Source organism: Podarcis muralis, chromosome 1 (assembly GCF_964188315.1).
Source record: "Podarcis muralis chromosome 1, rPodMur119.hap1.1, whole genome shotgun sequence".
Taxonomy (NCBI): domain Eukaryota; kingdom Metazoa; phylum Chordata; class Lepidosauria; order Squamata; family Lacertidae; genus Podarcis; species Podarcis muralis.
The window spans coordinates 22,461,361-22,473,566 of NC_135655.1; the positions used below are offsets into that span (position 1 = coordinate 22,461,361).

The following is a 12,206-nucleotide window of genomic DNA, read 5'->3' on the forward strand; positions in this document are numbered from 1 at the left end:
GGAAACAAGGAGCGTGGGTTATGTTATCCATAGATATTAAAATGACAATTGATAGATAGTGATCACTAATAGATACTGCGAATCTATCATAATCAACAACATACTATTGATGAGCAATAAAGGCTGTGAAGATGGCGAGGGGCCTGGATATCAAGTCCTATAAAGAAAAGTTGAAAGAGTTAGGTTTGTTTAGCTTGGAGATTAGATGATTAAGAGGTACCACAGCCACCGTCAAATATCCGAATGGCTGTCATGTAGAAAGTTTTAAGGAATTAGACACTTTTAGCCTGGAGAAGGGACGACTGAGGCCCATTCTGCGCTATGCTTTTAAATCATGGCTTCCCTTAAAGAACCTACAGTTTGTTTAGGGTGCTGAGAGTTGGCACGACTAGAGGCCCCCATTTCCCTCACAGAGCTATAATTCTCAGAGTTTCCTAGGGAGAAAAGACTGCCTGTTAAGCCACTTTGGAAACTGTAGTTCTGTGAGGGGAGTAAGGGTCTCTCAATCAACTCTTTAAATGTATTGTGCAGATGGGGACTATGAGTTGGCATGTTATGCCAAGTATCTGAGGGACTCTCTCCCAACCGAGTTTTAGACTGTAAATCCCTTGAGGCCGGGGAATAGGGTATGGCGTATGCTTTGTTTACAACAAATGAGAGTGCCCAGAATTCCTCGAGGGAAAGGCTGTGCTTTAAAGGCATAGTGAGTACACAGCCTTGGTGAAGAGAGCCAATATGGTATTTTATTCCTGTAGCAAAAGGGAGCTTTGCTGCCACCATGTGGTTGAAGGACAAGATGCTGAAAACTGCCTTTGAACTTAAAATTAGCTTCTATTTCTCTCTGAAATGTATGCGTGCCACCCTAAACCACAGGCTCTCACTGCAGCTTACAAATAATAAACCAACAAGCTGAAGTAAGCTAGGATGCCAATTTAAGCTGATTTGTGGCCTCTGCTTATTACATTTGTAAGTTAATAAATAATGAAGTTAAGATAGATTGCTCTCCTTGATTTATTTATCTGCTAACCTGAACAGATGACCGGGAAGCCCGGGCTTTGTTAAGCGTTCTCCTTCTCTCCCAGCGGTGAATGGAATCTTGGACCTCTGAGCTCAGCTGCCGAGTGACTGTGATCTTATCATAGCTCTTGATAAGCTCTACCGCCCCATAAGTAGTGATTAAATAGTACGAGCCTAACAAAAACAGACAAAGAAAAAAAGTTAAAGAGCCCAAACCACTTGGTCTTGATTTTGTACTGCTTCATGCAACACAGGACCCCTCTAGACATCCTTTATATTGTGCATTCAAGTTTACCTGTGTTCTTGATGCGATGGGGGAGGTTATATGTCATCATAGGACTGTAAAGTTAGAAAGGACCCCAAGGGTCATCTAGTCCAAACCCCTGCAATGCAAAATAATTTCTGACATGTGACTATCCAACCTCAGGGTATGGGCCTCTCACCAACCAAAGCAAATATTGCTAAATGGGAGCCAGGTTAAAAGAGATTATAAAAAGCAATATAGTGAGCCTTAACATGGCAAGGGACAATGCCATCTGGAATCTGTTAACTGGTCCACAGTTTAGGGGAGGCAGAGCTGCTGTTACAGAGATGCTGGCAGTTCTCTTCTGCACAGTGCAGAATACACTTTGTAGATCAAAGGTGGCAAAAGGAATTAAAAGACTTCTGCCAAAAGGATGTAAGGTCTTCTGGGTAATTATATCTCTCTCTTGGAACAAATCGGTTTGTACATAAGAGGAGATCACACCAATTCTCACGAGGAGATTCAAACAGTTCCCAGCAATCCCCAAATGGTTGGTTTCTTTCTTTTTGTCAACAAGCTTCACCTAACTTCTCACTTCACAACTTCTTTGAATACTATTAGTGGTTGCAAATGTTTTGGGGTGCTCCTTTCCATCCAGTGCATATGCTGTTACTTCTTGCTGAAATCCCGTAACTTTCCAAACCACAAATGTTTGGGGGGCTGGGAGGGAAGAGCGGAGGCTGTCCCACTATTGTTGTGCTTCTTCCGGACAGCATTAATGTGGTAGGCATCTCAGAACAACTAATAAAGCAGAATGATTCCAATAATAATAATAATAATAATAATAATAATAATAATAATAATAATAATAATAATAAATTATTTATACCCCGCCCATCTGGCTGGGTTTCCCCAGGCACTCTGGGTGGCTTCCAACAAAACACTAAAATACAATAACCTATTAAACATTAAAAGCTTCCCTAAACAGGGCTGCCTTTAGATGTCTTCTAAAAGTTTGGTAGTTATTTTCATCTATGACATCTGGTGGGAGGGCGTTCCACAGGGCAGGCGCCACTACTGAGAAGGCCCTCTGCCTGGTTCCCTGTAACTTGGCTTCTCGCAGTGAGGGAACCGCCAGAAGGCCCTTGGTGCTGGACCTCAGTGTCTGGGCAGAATGATGAGGGTGGAGATGCTCCTTCAGGTATACTGGGCTGAGGCCGTTTAGGGCTTTAAAGGTCAGCACCAACACTTTGAATTGTGCTCAGAAACGTACTGGGAGCATTGTATTGTATTTCATCAAGAAAAGGTTGCAGAATACACCTGCTATAAAATACAAAGTGCTTTGCCGCCTCATTGCATATTTCACCGTTGCTGAATGACTGTGCCAGTCCCTGCAAAGGAAGCTTAGTTGGGCAGGGATAAGTTACAGGCACCTGCTGCTGCTCCCATCACCACTAATATCCATGAGACAGTCATTGAGAATAAAGGTAGCAAGAAGAGCAATTATTCTGGCTGGCGTAGGTAGATATGTTGCTATGTGCCAGGCATGGACGTACCCAGGATTTTTGTTGTGGGGACAGGCCCTCAGTTAGCTATGATTTTTTATAGATTTTTATTGATTTAGGGAGGGGCAGCCCCTTGGCTATGCCCATGATGCCAGAAGAGGAGGGGAACCTGAATCCTTAAAGGGAGACATGATGGTTAATGACTGACTGAAAACGCAAATATTGAAATATTACCATCATTGGAAGTGGCCAGCAGATGGCACCCAAGCAACATACAATTCTGGAACCAACAACGGAGTTGCAGGAAGATAGATTGGGTTTATCCTTGCACAATCTGCTATTCAAAATAGTGCAAGGAACATCACCTTGTCATGCAGCTTGCCATTAGTAGTACATAATTAGCACTCCACTTTCTGGTTCCTTCCAGTTCCATCTAACTCAAGAGGTACAAACATTCCCCTTTGGCAGATGTTTTGCAAAATTCCTCATCCCAAGTATTTCTTCTCTCCATTGCTAAGAGCCCTTCCCTTTGAAATAGTAATTTAGTGCCCATCTACCCATTTGCTAATAACATTGTGCTAGTTTCTTTGCATACTTGAAGTGTGGTTTGTATGTGCGCTTTTGCCGTTGCAGAAGCTGTTCACAATTCAACAGATTATCTGTTATGTTTTTTACAGAATCTGGATAAGAATCTTCCAAGATCTAGCAATTCCTACTAGAGAGATGGATCAGATCTTTCTTGAATTCTATTTGTCTGAATTATAATTAGAGTTGTATTTAGTCAGTTGACTAAAAAGGCTCAAATATTGCAATCCTGTACACAGTTTCCTCGGAGTAAGGCTGCAATCTATTATTATTATTATTATTATTATTATTATTATTATTATTATTATTATTATTATTTATACACCAGCCTATACCTGGACGTCCCACTTACCTGGGAGTAAGTCCTATTGTTTCTACTTCTGAGTAGAAACGCATGTGATTGCACTGCAAGTCCATTAATTGTGAACATTTTCGCTGATTAAATTAATCAATTTAATTAATAGACTGATTGCTGAAATAATGCCAAAGCAGCAGGTGAATAAAACAATATTTCTGAAGGAAATAATTTTTGGGTTTTTTATTATTAGGAGTTGAAGAAGAATTCTCCTCAGCAGAAGCACCCTTCTCCTTGGCAAGAGAGGAATGAACTCTAGCCACTCAAGTTTTTTTTGTAAACACTTGTCTAAAAAACAATTAATGACTTTATTTTATTTTTAAATCTACTGCCTGATAAATTAGGAGCACCTCAAAAGCTCAAATATTTTTGTCCAATCTAACCAATTTGATGCAACAACTAAATATCACAGGCAGCCCTAATTTTGCCAGCTGCTTTTAAAAGCCTGCTGTACTGCTTTTAGGGGAGGGGAATGATTTAAATAAACCCTAAATCATAAGATGCATAACTGATCACAAATTAAGCCCCACTGAATCCAAAAGGAAAAAAGTTAAGCACATAATTATCTATCCTGTTATAATCAAAGGGACTTCCCCCATGTATGTATTTGCCTAAACTGTGTCCAGGTTGAACCCATTAAAGACAAATGCCACCACTACCTGCCCACATGGAGGGTAGCGAGAGAGAGAGAGAGAAAATGCACCACCGGAAACATTGCATATGTCAATTTCTATATACTGAATTCAATGGGACTTACAAGTTCTGAGTGGGCACGGTTAGGATTGCACTGTAAATAAATTTGGCTGACATTTCACTGGAGAACGATATTTTCAGAAGAATGGCTTGCTCTTAAAACGCAGCAGCCGATGTGTTTGGAGACTCACTTAAGTTTTCCCTGAAGGCTAGCTGGGTTCGGCTGCTGCAGTGAAACAACAACAGCAAAGGACCTGGAGCAGAACAGCGTACGCTGGCAGATTTACAGCACAGCCCCACGCATGTAAGCAAGCCCCACTGAACTCAATGGGGCGTTTAAGGTGTGATGAGCTTTCATAGGGTAGATTGCACACCATCTGAGCGCTACCTGTGCACACACAGAGACAGAGGTGTAGAGCGATTAATGGCATCAACGACGAGGCCAAAAGGTCATGAAATGTAAGAGGTGCAATCTGTGACAGCCTCCCACAACCTGGAGCCCTAGACTATGATGCCCATCATCCACAGCCAGCATGGCCAATGGCCGGGGATGATGGGGATTATACTCTGAAACAGCTGGAGGGCACCTGATTGGGGAAGGTTGAAACTATGGCCTTTCTATGCAAAACTCCAAAAGTATGCAAAATAAGCACTGCAACCATTCACAATAATATCTTTCCAAATGCATGTTGTTCTGCTCCCTTCGGGGGCATCGCTAGGCTTTTATTACCTAGGCAGCAACACTGTCAAAGGGACCTATTTATTTGCGCAAGTGTCCTTGGGGATCCCTGGGGCATATGACCAGGTGGCAAGTTACTAAAGATACAGCACTTTTAATCGGTGTGACAATTAAAGCCCTCCCAGAATCCTTAGTCTTCAAAGATATACAGACTGATGTGTTGGTGGGGCAACCAGTTCCTGAAGGACATGGAGGTGGGGGCAGAACTGCCTCAATTAAAAAACTGGGTGTCCAACCCTGCTGTGGTGCTCCTGCAAAAGTGCTGCATGATGGTGTTTGATGCTGTTCTGTCTTTACAGCTAATCAAGCCTGGGATCTGGCCAAATCTAGATGGAATACCACATTGCAGAGGAGCCCATCGTATCCTATTTGGAGCTCCTTAGAGGAACAGCCAGATACAGTGGTGCCCCGCAAGACGAATGCCTCGCAAGACGGAAAACCCGCTAGACGAAAGGGTTTTCCGTTTTGGAGGCGCTTAGCAAGACGAATTTCCCTATGGGCTTGCGAAAATGTCTTGTGAGTCTTGCCATTTCCCCCCCGCTCCCCCCCCTTTTTTCAAAGCCGCTAAGCCGCTAATAGCCTTTTAGCAGCTTAGCCGCTAATCCTTTAATAGCCGCTAAGCCGCTAAACCACTAATAGCGCTAATCCACTTAGCTGCTAATGGGGTTGCTTCGCAAGACGAAAAAACTGCTAGACGAAGAGAATCGCGGAACGGATTCTTTTTGTCTTGCGAGGCACCACTGTATATATATATATATATTTGGTAATTAGCCTTAATTATACTCTGTTGTTTTTGTTGTCATCATAAATATACGCTCAACTCTTCTTTGCCTGCGATGGAAGGCATAGATGGGCAAATTGGCCTATTTCTGTCCCATGTTGCTTTCTCCAATATGCAAAATAGTAATAATAAATGGGCTGGTCTGTCCAACTTATGTGCAGATTTTCTTTTTAAAAATCTTTTTTAAAAATCCATAACATCCTTGTAAGGCTACCCAGGGACACAACATACAGAAGAAAAGGTAGCCATCTTCTCCGCATGATTCCCCAGGAAGGGACGGCACATTATGATGCACAGTGTCTTCCTAGGAGCATTTCAAATGGCCTTTTTTACCACAAAGACACAGTGAAGTTACTAGCTGCTCCAAGCAGCTGTAAAACTTTTTAAAAGAAAGAAGGCAGTCCTTGGACTATCTTTTGAGCATGTTGCCAGACCCTAGCATACATCAGTTCATCATATGTGAAATTCCACATATCTATGTCCTGGTCCTTGCATGGGTCTGGTGGTCCGAAATGGATAGGCTTGCTCCCCAAAGCGGAGCGAATTGGAATCCTTTGATATCCCTAATGGAAACACAAGAAGAGTCCTGGTGGATCAGACCAAAGGTCTATCTAGCCCAGCATCCTACTCTCCCAGTGGCCAACTAGACTCCTATGAGAAGTCAGCAAGCAGGACAGGAGTGTTGTGGTACTCTGATACTTGTGCTCCCCAGAAATTGGGATACAGAAGCATACTGCCTTTGATTCTGAAGGTAATATAAAGCCATTATGGCCAGGAGCCAACAAGAGTCTTATCCTCCAACCGCTTGTCAAATCCCCTTTCAAAGCCACCCAAGTTGAAGGAAATCACTCCATTTTGTGGCAGGGAATTCCATAGTTTAACTGTGTGTGAAGAAGTAGTTCCTTTTGTCTGCTCTCCATTTGTCTGCCCAGTTATGCCTTCCTCCTCAAAACTTTGAGCATAGTGTTAAGGTCACATGAAAGAAGAGAGGGGAAAAGCTCACTCAGTGGCAGAGAACATGCTGTGCATGCAAAAGGTCCCAAATTCATTTCCTGATTGGTAGTTCTCTCGCTCTCTCTAAGCCACTATAGGTCAATGTATGAAGTGGCTCTGGTATAACAGCCCCAAAACCTATGTCACACAATCAAACTGTTGTGCAAACCAAAAGCATTCCCACACCCACCATCCAAGGGCCATCTGCTGTCATGTGAATCTGGCACCCCCAGATTCACTTGTGATCATGGCCTTGGATCTCAGGAGATGAAGAATGAACAAATAAAAAATGTAAGGGAGAATCTTGGTGATTAGCCCATGGTGGCTCTAGGATGGCACCCTGAGTGGGACCTTCACAACCTTGAAGAGCCAGAATAAATAGTAGTCTACAATGCATTATACATAGGGCTGCCTCTGAAGATAGTTTGGAAACTTCAGCTGGTGCAGAATTCAGTGGCCAGGTTGCTCACTGGGACAAGGCAGTTTTAGCACATAATGCCAATCCTGGCCTGAATGCACTGGCTGCCCATTAGTTTCTGGGTCCAATTCAAAGTGCTGGTTCTGACCTATAAAGCTTTAAACAGCTGAGGACCGTAATACCTCAAGGACCACCACTGATCATATGAACAGACCTGGACCATGAGATCATCCTCTGAGATCATTCTTCTTTGTGTGCCTCCTCCACAAGAACTCCGGAGGGTGCCAACATGAGAAGGGTCTTTTCTGCAGTGGCTCCCTGCTTGTCCAATGGTCTCCCCAGGAAGGCTTACTTGGTGCCTTCACCATGCAGTTTTAGGCACCAGGAGAAAATGTTCCTCTTCAACCAGGCCTTTGGCTGATTGTCATCCTTTTAAATGTGGGAGGAGGGATTATTGGTTTGCTGTTGTTCTTATTTTTATTATCTACTTTGTGCTTTTTACATTGTAATTTTATGTTGTGAACCACCCTCAGATCTACGAATGACGGGCGGTACACAGATTTAATTGATAATCAGAATAAGTCTCTTAGGCTGCATTTGATCCTTCTGCATACTCTGTGCAAAGTAGAAACGCTACCAATGTTAGCATGGTGGCCTTGGCAAATGTCCTCTGGTGCCGGCCCTGCCATTGGCTACCAGCTGAAGAGCAGATGTAAAGTTGGGATAAACATTTACAATTATGGTTGCTGGGCAGCTTGTACTCATTTCTGCCTGTGGTGTGCCCTTATGAACCTCCATCCTCTCTCCTCCCTCTGCCACAAAGGAGGTCTTTCATACCTTCACCCAGCTGCAGTGCAGGGTCCATGAGTTCCATCATGTACTCCACATTCAGAAGCACCTCTGGCAGGTCGCTGCGGGCGAGTACGTACATGAGCACCGGGAGGAAGTCATCTGCCCCATAAAGCTTCCCTGAAACAAGAAGAGGCCTATTCAGAGAACACAACCAAGCAGGCTAAGAGCTGATTTCAACATTCAAAACCGACATGCAGTAAAAGAAGAGAAGAGAAGAGAAGGCACAGGGGCCCAACAGTTGGCCCCCACCATGCACAACCTACATTAGCCTAGGTTAATGTGCAAATCAGTCCTTCTCACAGATTTTGTAGAGCAGCTGTGCTTCATAGCTGCCAAATCACAGATTAGGAAACAGGACTGATGAAGATGTAAATGTGCAAATGAATTTGCCAGCAGTACAGGTTTTCATACTCTCCCAGTGGCTTCATTACTGCGAGAAAGAAGCGTATCTTGGAAAATCGTATTTTGGAATGAATTTCAGAGCATGAGGGAAGCCCTGTTGGATAAGGCCAAAGGCCATCTAGCCCACCATCCTGTGTCCAACCAAATGCTGTGCTGGCTGGTCCAATGGAGCAAATAGCCACACCATCCTCAACCTGCCTGCAATGAGCCTCTACATTACCGTATTTTTCGCACCATAGGACGCAGTTTTTCCCTCCTAAAAAGCAAGGGAAAATGTGTGTGCGTCCTATGGAGCGAATGCAGGGGGGAGGCAGGCGGGAAAAGCTCTCAAGAGCCGCGCACAAGCTTCGTGCGCTCTTGCGGGCTTTTCTCCAGGAGGGAGAAGGGACTGACTGGCTGTAGCAGTCCCTTCTCCCTCCTGGGGGAAAAGCCCCCAAGAGCGGCGCCCTCTTTAAAGGCTGTGCGGCTCCTGCAGGCTTTTCTACGAGGTGGGGGAATCCGCCCACCTCCTAGAAAACCCAGGAGAAGCCGCACCGCCCCTTTAAAGAGTGTGCGGCTTCTGCGGGAGGTGGGGGAAGCTGCAGCAGATTCCCTCCTCCCGGGCTCCCTTTGAAGCGGCAATGTGGGAGGGGAGCAGCTTACACTCGTGTAAGCAGCTCCTCTCCCACTTTCCTCCTTCAAAGCAACTACGGAGGAGGGAAGGAAGGGGACCATGGATCCTCCGCTGCTGGAGGCTTCAGCAGATTCCCCCCTCCGTGATTGCTTTGAAGCAGGAAAGTGGGAGGGGGGCAGCTTACACTCGTGTAAGCAGCTCTTCTCCCACTTTCCTCCTTCAAAGCAACTATGGAGGAGGGAAGGAAGAGGACCATGGATCCTCCGCTGCTGGAGGCTTCAGCAGATTCCCCCCTCCGTGATTGCTTTGAAGCAGGAAAGTGGGAGGGGGGCAGCTTACACTCGTGTAAGCAGCTCCTCTCCCACTTTCCTCCTTCAAAACAACTACGGAGGAGGGAAGGAAGAGGACCATGGATCCTCCGCTGCTGGAGGCTTCAGCAGATTCCCCCCTCCGTGATTGCTTTGAAGCAGGAAAGTGGGAGGGGGGCAGCTTACACTCGTGTAAGCAGCTCCTCTCCCACTTTCCTCCTTCAAAGCAACTACGGAGGAGGGAAGGAAGAGGACCATGGATCCTCCGCTGCTGGAGGCTTCAGCAGATTCCCCCCTCCGTGATTGCGTTGAAGCAGGAAAGTGGGAGGGGGGCAGCTTACACTCGTGTAAGCAGCTCCTCTCCCACTTTCCTCCTTCAAAGCAACTACGGAGGAGGGAAGGAAGAGGACCATGGATCCTCCGCTGCTGGAGGCTTCAGCAGATTCCCCCCTCCGTGATTGCTTTGAAGCAGGAAAGTGGGAGGGGGGCAGCTTACACTCGTGTAAGCAGCTCCTCTCCCACTTTCCTCCTTCAAAGCAACTACGGAGGAGGGAAGGAAGAGGACCATGGATCCTCCGCTGCTGGAGGCTTCAGCAGATTCCCCCCTCCGTGATTGCGTTGAAGCAGGAAAGTGGGAGGGGGGCAGCTTACACTCGTGTAAGCAGCTCCTCTCCCACTTTCCTCCTTCAAAGCAACTACGGAGGAGGGAAGGAAGAGGACCATGGATCCTCCGCTGCTGGAGGCTTCAGCAGATTCCCCCCTCCGTGATTGCTTTGAAGCAGGAAAGTGGGAGGGGGGCAGCTTACACTCGTGTAAGCAGCTCCTCTCCCACTTTCCTCCTTCAAAGCAACTACGGAGGAGGGAAGGAAGGGGACCATGGATCCTCCGCTGCTGAAGGCTTAAGCAGATTCCCCCCCCCCCAGCTTAAGTGGGGTGGGGGAAGTGTGGCAGGTAGGGGGGTACCTACCTAGACAGTGAAGCCACATGTCTCTCCAATGAAAATTGGGAGTGGGCATTGTGTGAAGTGGCTGTGGATCTCCTGCCGCAGAACTGTAGGACTGTATAGAGTTGGGAGGGCCACCCGAGGGTCATCTAGCCCAGCCCCCTCACAATGTAGGAATCACAGCTAAAGAACGCCAGGCAGATGGTCCCCCAACCGCTGCTTAAAAGCCTCCAGTGGTGGAGACCCCAAACACCTTCCGAGGTCATAGAATTGCAGGGTTGGAAGGGAACCCCAGGAGTCATCTAGTCCAGCCCCGGTGGACAGCATGCACAATCCATCCCGTTGCGCAAGACTAAAGATGCTGCGCAAGGCTAAAGAAGAAGCCAAGGCAGCGAGCGGGATGGATCGCGCTTGCTGCCTTGTCTTCTTCTTTAGCTGCACTGGAGAGGTTTAGCTCCTGGCTGGAGAGGTTGTGCAGCTATGGACCCCGCGCGCTGTCTTGGCTTCTTTGCTCTTTGGGGCTGGGGGGGGGGAACCCGGGCTTCCCCCGCAGCCCCGAGAAGGTCTGGGAGAAGTGGACAGGCTGCGTGCAGCCTGTCCGTTGCTCTTTGGGGCTGGGGGGGGGGAATAATATTTTTTTCCTTGATTTCCCCCTCTAAAAACTAGGTGCGTCCTGTGGTCCGGTGCGTCCAATAGAGCGAAAAATACGGTATATGAAAAAGTCTGATGCACAGGGGATTTCTACAGTCAGTGCTTGCTAAAAAGAAAAAGAAAAAAGCATGGTCTGGAACAACTCTGTCATGCAACTGACCCCTTCAATGGCCCAGGAGCAGCTGTGTAAGCCAATGCAAGAAAGGAGAAACGGATAGTCTGAATCTATCTTTTGTAATGTGTGAATGGTCAGATGCAAATCTGAGACACACGAATGGTGGATATGCTTTAGGAATCTCAGTGTGTATGTGACAGTTTTTCATCTACACCGTTGCACATTCCAAAAGCGTGTATTATTTCCTTATAAACATTTTGAGAGTTATGTATTAAGAAAAATAACATCAAAAGCAACCTTCAATTTCTATCTGCAGGGTTCACAATCATTTTCTTCCGTGCACTACTATTACAGCCATCCATCTCTAAAAGACCAAATGTTGAAGGTCCTTTAAAATTATACCCACCGTGAATTTGCTGCCGTGATAGAAGATAGGCTTCCCTTGATTCTCACTGGCCACATTCCACCCCATGTTTAAGGGCACTTTAGTCTATTCAAATCAATAAGCTTAAACATGCTTAGCTGTGCATGAGCTTGTGGCCATTGGCTTGTTACAAGTATTTCCTATGAAACACATTTCCTTATATGTCAGGCAAAGTCAACAGGGGTTTTATTTGAAGCTGACGCTTATACTCAGCTGGAGCCTTATATAAATATTCTTCTGTTCCCTCATCAAAAAATAAATAAACTTTAAGTAAACCAGAGAATATATGTAGAAAGGGAAAGCCAGTTCAGTTAAAACAAAGTGGTGGAAAGCTCGAGTGCTAAGACTCTCTTTATAAACAAAATCTTATGCTGTTATTAGCTGGGCTCTGTACGTTATGAGAGTCATGTTTCCTGCTGTGCAAAAAATACACAGCCAGGTTGTCAAACATTTAAAAAGGCTTCATTGTTCAGTGGGTGTTTTGGCAAAATGTTTCCTTTGTACAGTATTGCAGTTTCTGGTACTGAGGAAGTCTCAGGTGGGTGTGGATGGAGGGCCAAATTTAGCT

At 45.7% G+C, this 12,206-nt stretch overlaps 2 protein-coding genes across 4 annotated transcripts in view; one reads left to right on the forward strand and one right to left on the reverse strand.

The window, feature by feature from the left end:
- The window catches only part of LGMN (legumain), a 248,047-nt gene that overhangs the window by 49,145 nt on the left and 186,696 nt on the right, over positions 1-12,206 (forward strand). The gene's annotated exons all lie outside the window — the stretch shown is intronic.
- Positions 1-12,206, reverse strand: part of RIN3 (Ras and Rab interactor 3) — a 76,586-nt gene that overhangs the window by 3,489 nt on the left and 60,891 nt on the right. For 2 of the 3 annotated variants that reach the window (XM_028717298.2, XM_028717307.2), the window contains 2 exons: positions 8,168-8,299; positions 1,028-1,191 (listed from right to left, as the gene is read on the reverse strand). In XM_028717298.2, coding sequence (XP_028573131.2) covers positions 1,028-1,191; positions 8,168-8,299 — 296 coding nt within the window. Of the gene's footprint in view, positions 1-4; positions 158-1,027; positions 1,192-8,167; positions 8,300-12,206 lie in introns of those variants that run through there. The other variant, XM_077924600.1, reaches the window with a different exon arrangement.